Source organism: Mauremys reevesii, linkage group 3 (genome assembly GCF_016161935.1).
Source record: "Mauremys reevesii isolate NIE-2019 linkage group 3, ASM1616193v1, whole genome shotgun sequence".
Taxonomy (NCBI): domain Eukaryota; kingdom Metazoa; phylum Chordata; order Testudines; family Geoemydidae; genus Mauremys; species Mauremys reevesii.
In genome coordinates, this window is record NC_052625.1 from 33,424,782 (window position 1) to 33,443,405 (window position 18,624).

General features: G+C 44.0%; 1 protein-coding gene across 4 annotated transcripts in view; it reads left to right on the forward strand.

Annotated features, from left to right (window-relative positions):
* C3H2orf73 (chromosome 3 C2orf73 homolog) overlaps positions 1-18,051 on the forward strand; it is a 34,775-nt gene extending 16,724 nt beyond the window's left edge. For all 4 annotated transcript variants that reach the window (XM_039531348.1, XM_039531347.1, XM_039531349.1 and 1 more), the window contains 2 exons: positions 16,095-16,210; positions 17,272-18,051. In XM_039531348.1, coding sequence (XP_039387282.1) covers positions 16,095-16,210; positions 17,272-17,673 — 518 coding nt within the window. In that variant the 3' untranslated portion in view covers positions 17,674-18,051. The remainder of the gene's footprint in view (positions 1-16,094; positions 16,211-17,271) is intronic.
* Positions 18,052-18,624: the final 573 nt, after the last annotated feature.

Sequence of the window (18,624 nt, forward strand, 5' to 3'; positions counted from 1 at the left end):
AAAGATACATTTTTGCGAACAATGAACACAGTCTAGTCCGTGTCTGTGAACAAGAGCATGCACAGCACCTATCTCGTGCGCACTCCTGCTGCAGGCAATCCTGAAAGCATAAACTCTGCCCCTGTTCTACCCCATCGCAGTGTCCCCCGACCCTTGCACTTCTGGGTTGAGATCCCAGTGCCTGATGGTGCAAATTTCATTGTCGCGGGTGGTTCTGGGTAAATGTAGTCAGTCATTCCTTCCTCCGGGAAAGCACCGCCAGACAAACATTTTGAGCCCGTTTTCCCTGGATTGCCCTGGCATACGCCATAGCGTGGCAACCATGGAGCCTGTTTTGCCATTTGTCACTGTCACCGTATGTGTACTAGATGCCGCGGACAGAGGCGATTCAGCAGCGCTACACAGCAGCATTCATTTGCTTTTGCATGACAGCAGAGATGGTTATCAGCCATACTGTACCATCTACCATGCCATTGTAAATTGGCAAGGTGATGATGGTTACCAGTCGTATTGCATTATACCTTCTGCTGCTGTCATAGGTGCCCCTGGCTGAGATCAGCCGGGGGTGCAAAAGACAAAACTGGGAATGACTCCCCGAGTCAATCCCTCCTTTATGGTATCTAAAAATAGAATAATTCCTGCATAGAATATGGGGCTAGTGTAGTAAAGATCCAGTGTTTCAGAGAACCAGAGAGCACAGCCGCTCCATGTCAGATTATTCAGGAATGATGAGCTGCATGACATTCAGAGGGGGTGCTCCTGCAACAACCCCACCTGTTCTTTCCCTCCTCCCCCAGCCTTTCCGGGCTACCGTTGCAGTGTCCCCTGATTTGTGTGCTGAAGTAATACAGAATGCAGGAATAAGAAACAGTGACTTGTTACTGAAATGAAATAAGGGGAAGGCAGCCTCCAGCTGCTATGATTGTCCAGACAGGACATTAAGCAGTGTGTGGGAGAGGAAAACAGCATCCTGCTGCTATGACAGTCCAGGCAGTACAGAAACTTTTCTTTACACATGAAGGGTGGGGGCTGATGGAGCTCAGCCCCCTGTTGCTATGATGAAGACGGTTAGCAGGCCGTCTACTTATGGGCTGATGACGAGGACGGGTACCAGTCGTATTGCCCTACACCATCTACAGCAAGGCTGATGATGATGATGACGGATATCAGTCATATTGCACCGTCAGCCACCCATGGGGGGGGAGGATGCTACAGTACAGTGCCACAGCATCGCGTCTACCAGCAGCATTCAGTACACATAGGGTGACATTTAAAAGAGTCAAGAGACGTTTTTTTTTCCTTTTCCTTCTGGGGGTGGGGGGTGGTTGTACATTGACGAGCTATACCCTGAACCGCCGCGGACAATGTGTTTGACCGTACAGGTATTGGGAACTCAGCCAAGAATGCAAATGCTTTTCGGAGACTGCAGGAACTGTGGGATACCTTGCATCCTCAGTCCCCCCTCCCTCCATGAGCGTCCATTTGATTCTTTGGCTTTCCGTTACGCTTGTCATGCAGCAGCGTGCTGAGTCTCTGCTATGCCGTCTGTCCGGAGATTTTTTAAAAATACTTTGGACCAGGCGTAACATTACAGTAATTCCCCTAATTAGATGCAGGAGTCTCCGAGCGAGATCACCCTGAGGACAGTCACTGAAGGAGATAGAGAGCGCATGCTGCGTGAAAGCCAGCACAAACCAGGGCCCTATGCAGCCGTGCTCGGGGAGGCAATGCTCCCTGAGTACCTCATGAAAGCCTGGCGCGGAAAAGTGTGCTACCACGGAGCACCCAATAAGGCAGCTGTCCCCAGGAACCTCCTGCGGAGGCTTTCGATTACCTCCAGGAGAGCTTCGTGGAGATCTCCTAGGAGGATTTCTGTTCTATCCCCAGATATATAGAGACCTCCTTTTCACATACTTCAGATTCCTGTTATATTAAGAATAAAAGTTTACATGTTTAAAGCACTTACCGAATGCTCCTTCCCCTGATTCAGGGTCCGGGTTAATGGCCGGGGAGGGTTGGTAGGGGATCTCCGTGACGGTGATGAAGAGATCCTGGCTGTCGGGGAAACCAGCGTTGTAAGCGCTGTCGCCTGCCTTGTTCTCCACAAACCCTTCCTCATCTTCCCCGTCCGTGAACATCGCCGAGGAACTGTCCGTCGACACTGTCCCATCGTCAGAGTCCATGGTCACTGGTGGGGCAGTGCTGGCAGGCTCCGTAGTGTCTGTTTGCTGCTTTGATTTTTTGGTAGCCTTGTCTGGGGTCCTTGATTTTCACGGCATCCCGCCTGTATCCTCTGTCTCTCATGGCTTTGGAGACCTTCTCGTAGGTCTTTGCATTCCGTTTTTGGAGCGCAGCTCCAAAAGCACAGACTCCTCGCGCCACACACCGATCAGATCCAAGACTTCCCGGTCAGTCTATGCTGGGGCCCTCTTTCTATTCAGAGATTACATGAACTCCTCTGCTGGAGAGCTCTGCATTGCTGCCGGTGCTGCTGAGCTCGCCCCAATGTCCAACCACGAAATGAGATTCAAACTGTCCAGACAGGAAAAGGAATTCAAATTTTCCCGGGGCTTTTCCTGTGTGGCTGGTCAGAACATCGAAGCTCGGACTGCTGTCCAGAGCATCAACAGAGTGGTGCACTGTGGGATAGCTCCCGGAGCTACTAAGTTCGATTTGCATCCACACCTAGCCTAATTCGACATGGCCATGTCGGGGAGGAGGACAGAATTCGAACTAAAGAGCCCTCTATGTCGAATTAAATGGCTTCCTGGTGTGGACGGGTGCACGGTTAATTCGAATTAACGCTGCTAAATTCAAATTAAAGTCCTAGTGTAGACCAGGCCTTTGTTTAGCATGATATTCTCTGCCACTCTTACTGATGCCTTCCAACACTGCACTGAAGGAGTAGGCCTGAAGTACAGAACCGATGGGAAACTATTCAATCTGAGGCGACTGCGTGCCATCACCAAGGTGAAGGAAACTGTACTTCGAGACTTTCTCTTTGCCAATGATTGTGCTCTGAATGCTAGTACAGAGCCAGAAATGCAAGCCAGTATGGACAAGTTTTCATCTGCATGCAACAGCTTCGGCCTCACCATTAATATCAAGAAGACTGAGGTCATGCACCAGCCAGCTCCCCACACTCTGTACTCAGAACCGTCCATCATTGTAAATGGACAGAGACTTCAGGCAGTGGACCACTTCACGTACCTGGGCAGTACCGTTTCTCGAGCAGTGTCAATCGATGAAGAAGTAAAGTGCAGAATTGCTAAAGCCAGCTCTGCATTTGGCCGATTGCGCTCCAACGTCTGGGAACGTCGAGGGATCAGACTACCAACGAGGCTGAAGGTCTACCGAGCAGTGGTGCTTCCAACTCTGCTGTACGCCTGCGAGACGTGGACTGTCTATCGGAGTCATGGGCTCAATCACTTCCACACTTCCTAAGCTTCTAAAAATCAGATGGCAGGACAAAGTGCCCGATACTGAAGTCCTTATCAGAGCCAGTCTGCCGTCAGTTCACACACTGCTGATGAGAGCCCAGACCAGATGGGCTGGACATGTCATGAGAATGTCAGATGAGCGCATTCCTAAACAGCTCTTCTACGGAGAACTCGCCCAGGGAAAGCGCTCCCATGGAGGACAAAAGAAGCGGTTCAAGGACACGCTGAAGACCTCTCTGAAGTCCTTTGAGATTAACACCGCCACATGGGAAACCCTCGCACTGAACCGTCCAGCATGGCACAGCCTCATTCACACAGGCAGTAATACCTCTGAGGTGAGGCGTATTGCTGAGGCTGAAAGAAAGCGTGAGCTGCGCAAGTCCAGAGCTGCCCGCACATCATCGACAGTGCCATCACATGTCTGCCCAACGTGTGACAGGACGTTCCATGCCCGAATCGGACTGATGAGTCATCTTCGGACGCACAGAGTCTGGTCATCGAAAGAATGAGTTGTTGAGGTCTTCATCGACAACGATGGACGAACATCAAGAAACCGCCCTGCCTTAAAAGAGTTTGCAGTCTAAATAGATAAGACAAAGGAAGTACTATTGTTCCTATTTTACTGATTGGGAACTGAAACGAGAGATTAAGGGACAGATTTACAAAGGTATTTAGGCGCACAAAGATTCATATAGATACTTAGTGGGATTTACAAAAGCACCTAAGCAGGGTAGGGCCTAACTCCTATTGAAAGACATAGGATGAGGGACCTAACCTGCTAAGATACACTTTATTTATTTATTTATTTATTTATTTATTTATTAATGCCACTAGGTGCATATCTGTTTCATTAGGACCAGATTTAAAAAAGTATTTAGGCACCTAAGTGACTTGCCCATGGTCTCACAGGAAGTCTGTGGCAGAACTGGGAATGGAACCAAGGTCTCCTGAACCCCAGTCCAGCCTTGTTGGTGTTCTTGCCATTGTTTCAGTTAGTGCTAAGTGTTCCCCCTCCTTCTCCCCTCATTATTTTCTACTTTTCAAAATTTTAGAAAGAGCAAAAATGAGTTCAGTAGTTGGTAGTGTAGACAAGGTCTAACACACAAGTTTTGTCGACAAAGGTTATGCCGACACTCAAAAATCAGCCTAATGAAAATTGGAATATCATGTTCACACTTGCTCCCTCTGTCAGCAGAGGGCGTCCACAGTTGGGGCACTATCATTGATAGTGTGAGCAGTGCACTGTGGGTACCTATCCCACATCCTGGGACCGGGCTCAATGTGCCATGATGCATTGCTTTCTGTCCCAGTGCTCCATGGGCTCCCAGCATTTTGCGGCATTTTTCAATGGCCCTTCTTTGCTGTGCACCCCGGCATCTTTGTGAGAAGGGAGGATCCTGCACTGCTCTTCTGTGCTCTGTTAACTGTCATGAAGACATTGTGGATGGCAGTGCAGTTAATCATAAAGTTCCTAACTGAAAAAGACTCCCAGTCACCTGACATGCTGTGTGATATTGATAGGAGCAACTTTAGATTGCTTTTGGTATTCACAGAAGAGCTGCATAGGGTAGACTGTTGCTTTTGGGCTCAGGAAACAAGCACTGAATGGTGGGATCATATCGTCATGCAGGTGTGGCATGATGAGCAGTGGCTACAGAACCTGCCTGGATCTGTGTGCGGAGCTCGCCCTAGCACTGTGGCGCAAGGACACCATAATGAGAGTTCCGCTCTGTCGGTAGAGAAGTGTATGGTGATCGCTGTGTGGAAGCTGGTGACTCCAAACTGCTACTGGTCAGTTGAGAATCAATTTGGAGTCAGGAAGTTGACCGTTGGGGCTGTGTTAATGCATAATGCAGGGCAATAAATCACATCCTGCTATGAAGGACTGTGACTGTGGGAAATGTGTGTCAAATAGTGAATGGGTTTGCAGAAATGGATTTCCCTAACTGTGGATGGGCAATAGATGGCACACACATTCCAATTTTGGCACCAGACCACCTTGCAACGGATTACATCAATAGGGAGGGGTACTTGTGGATCACTATGGACATTTCACTGACATCAACGTGGAGTGGTGCATGATGCATGGATCTTTGGGAACACTGGCCTCTATAGAAAGCTACAAGGGGGACTTTTTCTCCAAACCAGAAGATTACAGTGTGGGATATTGAAATGCCCACAGTGATCCTCGGAGACCTGGCGTACCCTTCACAGCCGTGGCTCATGAAACCTTACACGGGACACTTGGACAGCAGTAAGGAGCGGTTCAGCAACAGGCTGAGTAGGTGCCTGATGACAGTTGAATGTTTCTTTGGCAGATTAAAGGTGCACTGGCGATGCCTTTATGTCAGGTTAGATCTTTATAAGGATAATATTCTGATGGTCATAGTTGCATGTTTTATGTTGTATAATCTCTGTGAAGCAAAGGGTGAAGGGGCTATCAGAGGAGCCCAGAGGGGGACAATTCAAATCAGGGAGGCTTTGAGGCAACACTTTTTGAAAATGAGAAGCAGTAACGTATATCTGTGTTTGGTGCTGCAGTGTTACATTACATGTTTTCCTAGGAAGTAATGGTGACATTTGGGCCTTACAATCCAGCAAGCACATGAATAAACTGCCTGAGTATGTAGTGCCTGCTATCTCAATTTGTAGAAAACAAATAAAGATGAGTTACCATTCAAAAACTTTGCTTTTATTGCACAAAAACCAATACACACAAAGATGCTTGGTGGGAAAGGAGAATCCAGGGAAGGGCAGACTTTCGGAGCTGTGTGTAGATCCAGCTATCATTGTGAAAGTTGTCCGAGTGGGTGGAGTGAAGGGAAAACTGAGAAGTCCTGGAAAGTGGAAAGGAATGTGTGGGCAGATTTGGGGGTGATGGGGGAGGAATGGCATGGAAAAGAGTTCTGAATGTGCTGCAGCGGGGTGCCAGCACAGATCTGCTCAGTCTGCAACATTATTAAGGACTTCAGCATCTGCGTTTGCTCCTCCATTACTTTAATCATCCTCTCGGTAGCGTCCTTAACAAACTCCTGATTCTCTTTTCTGTCCTGCCGTTTGGTTTCCTAGCACTTCTTGCATTCCCTTTTCTCTGCATTGGAGCAGTTCAGTACCTCCTGGAACATGTTGTCTTTGCTGCGTCTTGGGCACTTTCTTATCTGGCGACGATGCTCGGCTGGTGTGTGCGGGGGGGGGGGGGTGTTCTTGAAGGCCACATCTGCTGAAGCACAAGTGACAATGTACAGAAGCAGGATTGTTAAATTCACACGTAGCTTTGAAACATTTCAGTTAAATACATCTTTTGCAACATAACAATCACTTTCTCACTGACCCTTGGGAAGCACAAATCTCTGCAAACACCCAAAGCATGGTGAGTGGTGGGGGTGGAGGGTGGGGCGCTCCACATGGGGAAAAGAACATGCAATCTGCAAGGATTGTGGTACAGCTGATTAAGGGAAAAAATTTAAAATTTCCCACACTTTTCCACAGGTGAGGGTCATTCTAGCAGATATCTCACTGCTGAGGGTAAGCAGGGAAACCAGGGTACATATACTCCATGCTTATGGCTTCCACCCTGCTCCCTATGCTTCTTGCCTATGTGACTCTTTGGTCCCTGCAGAAGTGATTGCCAAATGGCGCAGGAAAGTTTTGTACCATGGGGGAAGGAACAAAGATGCTCTGCCATGGAACCTGCGGCAGAGGATTACCAAGTACCTCCAGGAAACAGATCTCGCTGGAGGATTCCTGTGAGATCTCGGAATGCATCAACACCCTGTTCTGACGTGCTGATTAGCTACACAGAGAAATGTCCAGCTCACAGAAACGCATCCAGCATCCCACATTTCTATGCCCTGCACCTACCTCCGCACTACATAAGCCACAGCCACTTACCAGGAGTCTCATCTCCTGTTTCTTGCTTGCCGGAGAGCAACTGCTGAGACTGGCTGGACACCTCTGGAGTGGAGAACAGTTCCTGGCTGCCTGTCCCACTGGCATCTAACTCCACCTCTTCATCAGTTACTTCATCCTCCAGGTTAGGTCCTCTCCACCGCCTCCAGGCCCGCCGAAGTATCTACAGGACTCTCGGCGGTGGAGGTGGGGTCACCACCGGGGATAGTGTCCAGCTCCTTATAGAACTGGCAGGTCTTAGCAGGAATGACAGTTTGCCTCCCTTACCTTATGATACGCCTGCCTCAACTCCTTTATCTTCGCTGTGCACTGCAGTGTGTCCAAATCATAGCCCTTCTCGTACAAGCCTCAGAAATGTACCTGTGGGTATCCCAAATCCTATGGCTCAAGCGCAGCTATGACTGCACAGCCTTCTCCCCATATACTGAGCAGATCCACCAGCTCCATAGTGGTCCAAGCAGGAGAGTGTTTGCTGCTATAACATGCCATGGTCACCTGGGAAGATGCGATGAGACCTCTCCATGCAGAGCCAGCAGGAAATGGAATTTCAAAAATCCCTGGGGCTTCTAAGGGGGAGGGGTGGATGGTCATTTACTTGGCTGCAGGGCAGCGGAGTTCAAATTGCTGACCAGAGCGGTCACAATGGATATTGTGGAACACCTCGTGGAAGCTAATTAAAGGGATGAAATCAAGCGTGGTGTTTACACTGGCACTTTGTTGACAAAAATTTAGAGGAAAAAGATTTGTGTCTCTTGTTGGGGTGGTTGTATTTTGTCGCCGAAACAGGGTATTTTTGCTGACAAAAGTCACATCGCAGGGTTTACACATTCACTGTTTTGTCGACAAAAGGCAGCTGTTGTCCGCAAAACTTTGTAGTATAGACAAGGCCTTAGTGAGTGAATATAGCACGGACTCTTGAGGTAGTAGACTTTGGGTAACTAACTTTTTCAGAAGCGCCTAAAAGTGACTGAAGAGTTTAAGTCTCACTGAAAGTCATCCTTCATCGCATGACTGTTTGTTCCTCTGTCTGCCATATATTACTGCCGGACTATGCTTCTACCTTGTCTTCATTCAAATGAAAAACTCACTTCTGTGAAGCCCACAAGAAATGAATTTAGAATTTGAAACACAACAAAATACTGAGCCATCCCCACAACTGGATTTCACGTACTTCCTGAGTGAAAACCTGGCCCTATTGAAATAAATGGAAAAACATTCCTTGACCTCAGTAGAGTCAGGTTTTCATCCCTTATCCTGCGTGGGTCGAGTTCTGAGCTCACACCACTGTTGATCAAGAATAACTCCATTGAATGCAACAGAGTTACTACTGGTGTGAATGGGTTCAGAACCAGGCACTGCAAGTTTTCCCTTTTACACTGTAAACTTTTTGGTGCAAAGGCTGCCTTTGTTTCTTGTACTGTAGTGCTGAGCACCCTGTTTGAGTTAAACAATTTAAAAAAATGAGATTTCCCTGTCTTTTTATCACAAGGCTTTGTCCTTGCATTAGCAGCTTCTGCTCCCTTTTATATACAGACAGAGCACAAGGATGTCTGTGTTAGCAGTGCTTTAACAATAGAAGGTTACACAGGTTTTATATCAGTGTAAATTCATTAAAGCCAATGGAGTAACATTGCCATCACACCAGTATCACAGAGTGGAGGCTTGGCCCCATTATTTATTATTGAACCCTCTCTCCTACCCCCTTCACTTGCCAAGATGCTTGATTTGTAGGGCTCCCTTTAGTCCCAACTTTGAGAAGCAGCTGGCAGAACCTCGCTGTGTAAGCCTCAAAGAGCAGGGTGGGAAGCCAACACTTCAGCCACTTTCACTACTGAGGGTGTATTAAACAGTAGAGCAGCATCGGAGCTGGTGCATGGAATGCAATCTTCTGCTAGGTCAGGTGAGGTAGGGTATTTAATGTGGCCTGAAGAGCTGTTATACCAATATAATAAAAACCAGCAGGATCTTATTAAGAGGGATAAGGCAAAGCTGCCACATTTATTGTAAATATAATAATAAAGCAAAAGATAAAAGTAAACAACATTGTTTGACTACTTATTTTTATTACTACTTATTTTTATACACACACACACACACACACACACACACACACACACACATATTAATTCACACAATTATTTATTTAAGTTCTCTATAGGTGTTATAGTTACCAGCCTAGAAGTTGCTCATGCCAAGTTACTGGCCAGGTATCTTGGTCATGAGGATGGAGTCGAGTCTGTGTCCGATGCACCTGATGCTCCTGGAGGTTGGCAGCAAATAACGCTTGTGTTAAAATTGTAGGTAAACTGGTGTCCCCACAAAAGCAATATTGGTATCCCAGGAAAGCAAAGACACAGGTCATCCAAATCATTCAGGATCTGGAAGAGCAGGGAGTGATTTAAAAAACTAACTCCTCTTTTAACTTCCCTGTCTGGCCAATCATGAAAGCAGACGGGCAATCCTGAAGACTAACCATTAATTATAGGAAAATCAACAAAAAAAGTATACCCATGGCCCCCATCGTGGCAGATATGACACAAGTCATCCAAAAGGTGCAAGCCATCTCCAGGTATTTTTCAGTTATAGAGCTGGCTAACTGTTTCTTTGCCTTATCCCTCTTAATAAGATCTGCTGGTTTTTATTATATTGGTATAACAGAGCCAGTGCTGGCAGAAACCTCTCTCCTTCCTGGGGAGTGCCAGTACCTCTGCTTCTCCCCATAGGTGGATCTAGAGTTCTGCCTTCGGAATACTCCTCCTGTATATTTAAATACAAATAATGAAGCAGTTTATTTTGGACGATTGATTGTGGGGATATTGCTCACAAACCCAGATCATCTAATTTCACATCATGCCATTCCATTAATAAGGAAAGTGATGGTTTCCGTGTGTTGGCATGTTTGCCATTTTGAGGTTGAGCCAGTTGTCTTTTGGCATTAGGCTTCTGTAAGTGATGGAAGATTATGCCTTGGAATTGGTGTGTTAAATGGCTCAATTCCTTAAAAGGTTATAAATGCCGAGATATTCTCTGGGAAGTAATGTATGGTTCCTTTCTGTTTGACTTTACAGAGATAAAAAATAGGGGGGGATTTTTATGCATACCTTAGTTTTGCCACGTAAAAGAATAATAATAAAAAAGCTAGTGTATTCCTATGTGCTACATAACTGCACTAACTGTTGCCTGTTGAACCGTGTAAGGATCCTCCTCCTTACACTGTCTCCTACAGCCATTTCAGCAGCTAAGGTTGACAACAGCGATTTTTGGCTATAATTTATAACTTTAGAGCTAATTTGTCCTATTTGTGAGTTTTATTTGTGTACACCTATTTACAGTCGCTGGGGATCTGACTCAAAGACTCCATCAAATGACTGTCAGGCATGCTATATTCGGATAGCTCACAAATCCAGAGAAGTAGATGGTTTAGTATTCTAAAACTTTGTCTAGGCATTTTACCATGGCAGTATCTGAGCACTTACAGAAATACTACTGTGGTCGTCATCATCATGGCCCTTATCCCGCAGAACGCTCACACACATACAACAGAACTACTCACCTGCTTAAAGTAAAGCATATCTGTGTTTGTGGGATCAGATCACATGTTGCTAAATTACAAGTGAGTCTTAAATTTGGTTCTCTTCTCTTCTGTCACATGAAGGAAAAAATTGGGATTATTATTATTGAGTTTTCTACTGGAATATTATATAATCTATTATGAGTGTGCTTCTGTTATCTAATAATCAAGTAGAAAACTCATGAACTAATATCACTTTATTGAATTTATTGATAGACTTATGCTGAACCAAATTATTTGTGAATAATTCATCAATTTAGAGAAATAATTTGTGAATATTTGACAAACATTATTGTTCACCTATAGAGGTGGTCACATACTGAGAAAAATGATCACTAATTTATTTGAGGATTGACAAGAAAAAAAAATCAGTGGAGATATTCATTTGAATTATTTGGCCAATTCAAATTCTATCTTATCACTAGAAAATACCACTGTTCAGGGTTCCAATAAAAATATACCATCCATATTTAATTGACCAGAAATTAAACATTGAGAGAATCTTTTTTTTTTCTTTGCAAGAAATTCTGTAGGGAACTAGTATAACCTTTGCTCAGTTGTAACAAGAACACAATCTACAGAATTTAAAATGATGTTATTCACAACTTCTAGCACATTTTGTATGAATGTGCTGCTATTTTATATTCCAGTAAAAAACTCATGAAGTAATGTAATTCTTTGTATAAGTTTATTTTTCAGACTTACAATAAAATCTCCATTCATAGAATTCCCAGATCCAGTTATGAAGTACTGAAAGTGGAAGCTAGATATGCAGTTCATACCTATATTCTTTACCTGAACAGATTGCTGGTGCATTACACAGAAAATAGCATAGCAGCTTATAGTGTGTCCCAGTCAATCTTAAAATCATGGCATCTGAGGATAGCTACAGATGTATTTGTGGTGCCTGTAGTGAGGCATTGTGGCTTCCCTCTGACCCAGAAGGGGAGGAATCACCCTCTGTGCCCAGGTAGGCGGAGTCAGACCAGCCTCATCCCTCCCACTGAAAGTAGATAGGTGGGACAAGTAGTATAAAAGGCAGAGCCACTAACTCAGTTGGGTCTGGAACACTGAGGGAGATGGATGCATCCTGCTTGCTCCTGACTGACTTTGCTGCCAAGCCCAGAGATGCCCTCCTTGCAGAGGAACCTGTGTCTGCAGGGCAGCTGCTGGGACTGGCGCTGGCCACCTACCCTGGGGAGATGGAGGACACCCCTTTGATCCAGATACATCCCCAAGGAAGGGGAGGAAGTGGCCCAGGGGCAGCCAACTCCAGTCTGGCTGTAGTGCTGCCTGAAACAGTCACTGAATTGTGGCTGGATTCCCCACTGACCCAGTGGTGGACCACTCTGCCACTGTTAGGGCCCTGGGCTGGGACCCGGTGGAGTCTGGTGGGCCTGGGTCCCCCTAACCCTTGCCACCCCACCCTTAGGGTGGGAGCCTCCCCACTGTAGGCCAGGTGGCTGGGGTTCACCTACCATCTGCCAGAACTCGGATGACAGGCTACTTGCTAGCTCTACCCTGCTTGAGGGCTGTAGCCTATAGACTGTTGGTGTTTTCTCTGCCCCTGCCTAAGGGCCCGGAGCCTATAGACTATTTGGGGTTCAGCCTCACTAGACCAGTCAGGATGCTAACATCTGGTCTGCTAATTTCCACTGATACTAGGCAGCAATCATAACTATGTAGTGAGGTGGTGTGGCCTCCCTCTGACCCAGAAGTGGGAGACGACTGCAACACCACTACATGCCCCACAAATATATTATGGACACTTCAATGCATATTTTTGCAATTGTCCTAAAGTAACATGTTTCCAGGCTTCTTAAGTGAAATGTATCAGAAAAATAATAGCAATATTTCTATAGCTCTTTTCACTCAAACCCTCAATGCACCTTACAACCACAATGACAATTCACAAAGCTTCATAACATTTCTGTGGGGAAGGTAGGTATCATTACTCCCCCTTTGTGGATAGGGAAACTGAGGCACAAGAGGTTACATTTCCTACACAAAGTCTCACAGCAAAGCAGCAACCAAGCAAGACTCCCAGTCCCAAGTTTTAATCACTGGAAACTGCTCCCTCAAATAGTGCAATTGATTCCTCTTCAGAATCTTTTGAGTGCTAACTTGCCACTTTTAACACATCAGCAAAATGTAATACTGATAGCTTGTGCCAGAACAATGTACTGCTAAATACTAGCTGGATCCTAAACCTCCAGTAACTAAAAACTAGTTGAAAGAGTTTGCAACTTTCAAAAAGAGTGGAAGATTAATTTTACAAAGTGGTCTGCCTATTGATCTAAACTTGATATATTTGGCATCAAAGCACTTAAACATAGACTCAAAATCCACCTTATGCTGATCTTCCAGAACACATTATTGACCTCTGTTTCCATGTCTACTCAGGGATGTATTTTGTTTCCTCGAATATGATTCTACCAAAACTCAGTAGGTTATCATCTTTGTGCCTGATTTGCCCTTTGCCTCTGTATGGTGCCTGTGAACACTGTTTGTACACTGTGTTCATGTATTCTGAGTTAGGCCTGGTCTACACTAGAGTGGGGAATTGATCTAAGTTACGCAACTTTAGCTACATGAATAACGTAGCTGAAGTTGACATACTTAGATCTACTTACCGCGGTGTCTTCACTGCGGTAAGTCGACGTCTGACGCTCTCCCGTCGACTCCACCTCGCCCTGGTAGAGTACTGGAGTCGACGGGAGAGCGCTTGGCAATCAATTTATTGCATCTAGACTAGACATGATAAATCGACCCCTGCTGGATCCATCGCTGCCCATAAGTCCAGCAGGTAATGTAGACAGGCCCTCAGGGTGAATGTATTGATGTATTCATTGGTGTACTGACATTTTTGGGTACAATTTCCTCAGTGTATTTATGTGAATTTTAGTGCTCATGACCAGTGCCCAGCTGACTCGGTTTCTCTGTTTATCCCCAGAACAGACACAGCATGGGCAACATTAACATAAACTTGTTCACACTTTCCTGCTAGTGTGCTTGGGCCGTGATGAGAAGGGACCATCTCTAGGGTGGAGAGGATAGTTCAGCCCCCATTGGCCCCTTTATTCCTTGCCTGACCTCTTTACTGTTTTCCTTTTAATGATTAAAGGCCCAATCCATCTCCCTCCAAAGTCCACGGGAGTCTTTCCATTGATGTTAGAAAAAGTTGATCAGGTCCTTTATTGTTGTGAAACTTCTGTATCATTCTGTTTTATCAGACAGTTATATGGAGGATATTTTAAAAATATTTTAAATTATGTGTTGTGTTCTCTTATGAGTATATCCAAGTAAAAACTGGATGAAATAGAAGATGGAACATTAGCAACTTCAGACATCTTGGCACAATGGGAAAATATTGGGTTCTGTTCCCAGCTCTCCATTGACTTGATATGCAACAAAGATCCTAGCCAGCTCACCACTGTGCCTCAGTTTCCTCGTCTGTAAAATGTCGATATTTGAGATCATTAAACAAAAAGTGCTATATAAGAGCTAAATGTTGTTATCAATAGGTAGGGCCAATTAACCAATTGTCTTTAAATTTTTCTTAACACAAAGAACAAAATCATTTTTAACTTATACCCTTTAAGAATAATTGAATTTCCGCCAAATTTAGGCCTTGATCCTGTAACGTATAGCATGAAGTCCATATCTGCCCATATGGTACAAGTCACATGATAAGGGTCTTTGCTGTAAACATAAGATTTCAGCTCTTCGCTCCATATTTAGTGTTTATTTTCAAAATATCAGAGGGGTAGCTGTGTTAGTCTGGATCTGTAAAAAGTTACAAAAAGAGTCTTATAGACTAACAGACGTATTGGAGAAAGCTTATGCTCCAATACGTCTGTTAGTCTATAAGGTGCCACAGGACTCTTTGTCGCTATTTTCAAAATGTGTGCCCTAACTGTTGCAGCAATTTAGATTTGTTAACACTGTGCAAATGAAAGCACATATGGTCTGTATTTTTCAGAAGTGACTAGTGATTTTGGGTGCCCAATTTGGGATACCTTTAAGGAGCCTGATTTGCCCAAAGTATGAAGCATTTGTTCACAGAAAATCAGGCCCCTTTAAATTGTATCAAGTTGGGCACTCAAAATCTGTAGTCCTATTTGAAAATTTAGGGTGTGTTTAATTGAATTATGCTTTAAAATTATGCATTTATACTGTACACATGCAGCATATTTCAGTATAGCATTTTAGTCTGTGTCATGAAGTAATAACTGCAAAATGTATTCCAGTTAGCTTGGACAGAATCCAATAAAGAGTAAAATTAAATGGCAATATATCTAATTGTGGGCAAGTGTCTAAACAGGTACCCAGAGATCTGTGAGATATCTGGTCTTGGTACTCTGGTGCACCGGAGGAGTTTACAGTATGCACCATTATTTATTTATTTATTTATTTTTAAGGGGCTGACTGCTTCCTGGATGTGCCAGGCCCACTCTGTGTTTCAGTGTGAAGAGGGGCAGGTCCATTTTTTCCCCTTCATGAGGACTCACCAGGAGAGGAAGGCTTCTTTGCATTCCCTCCTGACACCCACCCACAGGCAGGCCAGTTGCAATCTGTGCCCAAGATTGTTCTTGTGATACAGAATTATAACTTCACTTGGGACTTTTTAATATTAAGCACGAGGAACTGTATTGTCAGGAACAGTCCTGTACGTACTAGGTGATCTAACAAGTGTTTTCTATATCTCACTTTGATAATTCTTATACTCAGAATGCCCTTCCAATTTCTATTTGTCTGGCGTCCATTGTCACCTCATCCAAATCACTCATTTAAAAACAAAACAAAACACTTATGCAGCATTGCCTTTGAAAAATGAGTTCGTTTCCACTCCAAAAAGCCTTGAATCAACATGATGGATGTATGCATGTAAAACGGAGTGTCCATACAGTCACGTAACTAATTCATGCCTCTCTTTGCGCCTGCCTTTCCTGATATATGTTACATCTTCACTTGTCTGTCAAGCCCATCATTTATTTTTTAAGCAATTCAGGACAGGCATCTGTCTTTTTTTTTTCTTTTTCTTTTGTGTTTCTGTGCAACATCTAGTACATTTGTAAGTGCTGTTAAACAGTGATTCTGTGCTGTCCAACATGAGGCCACGCCATACTCATTGCCCTGACTTTACAACAATATTGTTGTTTTTTTTTCCCCAGTTCCACTTGCAATGCCTAGAACATCAACAAGCCTTCCAAAAATTTTACAGGAGCGGACCTCCTTTATTCATCAGTACAATGCCAGAAAATCTCCTAATGAACCCATCCGAGGAAAGGTAAGACAATGTGCATCCTGTATGATTAATAGCATGCAGGAAGCTGGAGGAGTACGTTTATTCCCAAACTTCCGACTGTTTTAAAGTTAAGAAATACTGTCACATGCTTTAGAATTGCCAGGTTTTATTAAAAAGTGTCATTAATATTATAACATAAACATGTCATTTTGTGTTTATGTGCATCATAACACTGTGGTTTCCGGCACCTATAATAATAATAAATGCCCAAATGATATATGACACAGTTTGGATTTGCAGTAGGTCTGTGTCCGCTCTCACTTACATCTGAGGTCAGTGGAGTAAAAATGATGTGCCGCCGGAACCAGGCCCAATGTGTATTTTGAAGCCATTCCATAAGTAAATGTCCAAAAGTTATGTCAGTCTTTGTTGCTACAAGTTTTTTCTGTGTGTGATTCTTACAAATCAATAATTAACTGTGTAGGGGCCTGATCCAAAAGCAACTGAAATCAATGGAAAGACTTGCAGTGACTTCAGTAGGCTTTGAATCAGGCCCAAAATGCAGAATTCCATTGTTGGAAACATTTTGAAGAGTACAGCCTATTGTTTGTTCCCACTTCTGTTTATAAAAAAGAGAACCTTTCTGTGCGACCTTAATGGACAAAGTCATTTGGGTTCCAATCATAAATCTCCTGGCCTACAAAAGCAGCAGTTTAGAATTGTATCCATAGCAACCCATGTAGCAAGAAATGAAATCTGATCTGATTAGACTTGCACAGGAGAGCTATATGCAAGTCACACACTCAGAGTGACAGAATGGTTGTGAACCAGAGAAAATAAGATGCATTTTTTCTTTTATTTGTTGTTTCTCTCCAAGTTTTCCTGCTGTGCCCCATTTCATGAATAAAAAAGGCCAACAGGCTAGTCACTATTCCATTGCCTGCAGCTATTGGGAAGGGACCTAGGCTGATGGCCAGTAGAGAGACCAAGAAATAGATGGATGTTTTGCCAGCAGTTGAGCTAATAAATGAACTCAGATCACAGCTGTTTTTACTAACTGTTTATGCTCCCCTGGTTAACGTCAACCTTGTTTCCCTTTCCAGCGACATGGAGCTTTTGTGTGGACAGAGATAAAACCAGTGAGTGGACCAATAGTTCCTCAGGGAACAGAAGTTTTCCTGAGTGCTAGAGGGTCAGGCTCACTGGAGCAGCCAAAAACAGAGAAAGGAAACTCAGTGGAAAGCCAAATGACCTCACCCAGTCTCTGCCTGCAGAATTCCCAGGAGACATTAGGCTGTGAAACTCACTTATCAAAACCAGACGTCAGAGAAGCAGCCAAGGCATATCCCAGAATCCCTGTGAGAGCACAGAAGAGTTCAGACATTTCTCAGGCAACTGAAGTGGATGTTATCCGTCCTGCTGGGGAAGAGTCCTTATGTCCAGCAATGAAAGGTCCTCTAGATAAATCTCTGGATAAGTTACCTCCCGCACATAAAAACATATGAATCACTGATACCACCATCAGTCACTAAAATGAAGAGAGCCTAGAATCACTGTGCAAGCTAATGCATTTGCTTGGTCTAATATCAATAATACTAAACACAAGCTAACAATTCACTGGTGTCAGCGGGAACACAGTACTCCTTTGACAACACAACAGCTGCACTGTACTTTGATGTTTGTAGAAAACTATATGCCTATAAGAATTATGGGTTGGTTTTTTAAGGTGGAATTGATTTTCTTGTTAGGCTGAACACAATCATCTTGATCATATATATTCTGTATTAAGTCTGAGTTTGAGTTAATTAACACTTTTGGGTGTGGAAGTGATTATGATTCTTGAAAATGTACTTTTTTTTCAATAATAGAAACACCAGTTACAATATTTGGTTTTATTGCTGTTATTTTAACATATATAGTTGTGACATGCATTATCTCCTTGGATGCTGCAGTGTAGGGTATGATTTCACACACCATATGGTGTCAGCTTGTGATAAATGGAAACCATTGTGCTTCCATAGGAAACAATGGCAGTCAAGAGAGAGAATTTGCTATAGCCTACAGGAATGCAAAAATAATGTGTATTGCCACTCTAAACAGTTAACAAGGACAATTTTGGAGTAAACCCTTTCTTTCTTTTTGGGAGCAAGGAGGACAGGTATTTTCTTACAGACTTGTGCTGCTGTTCTTGTCTGAGTGTGTCACACGTCAAAAATGCAAAAGAAATCTGAATTACTATACACTTTTCCCCAATACTAGAGAAAATCCATTAATCCAGAGACTGATGGGTAAACTTTTATTGATTGGACTATTTCCCTATTTTTTTTCATGCTGCATCGTCTTAATTTTTCCAGTAAGAATTCTCCCAGTTACACTCTTAGGGAAACACAGAAAGTTTAGGCTTGAGTTATAACCTACAGTAGTTCTTCGAGTGGTTGTTCATGTCCATTCAAAGT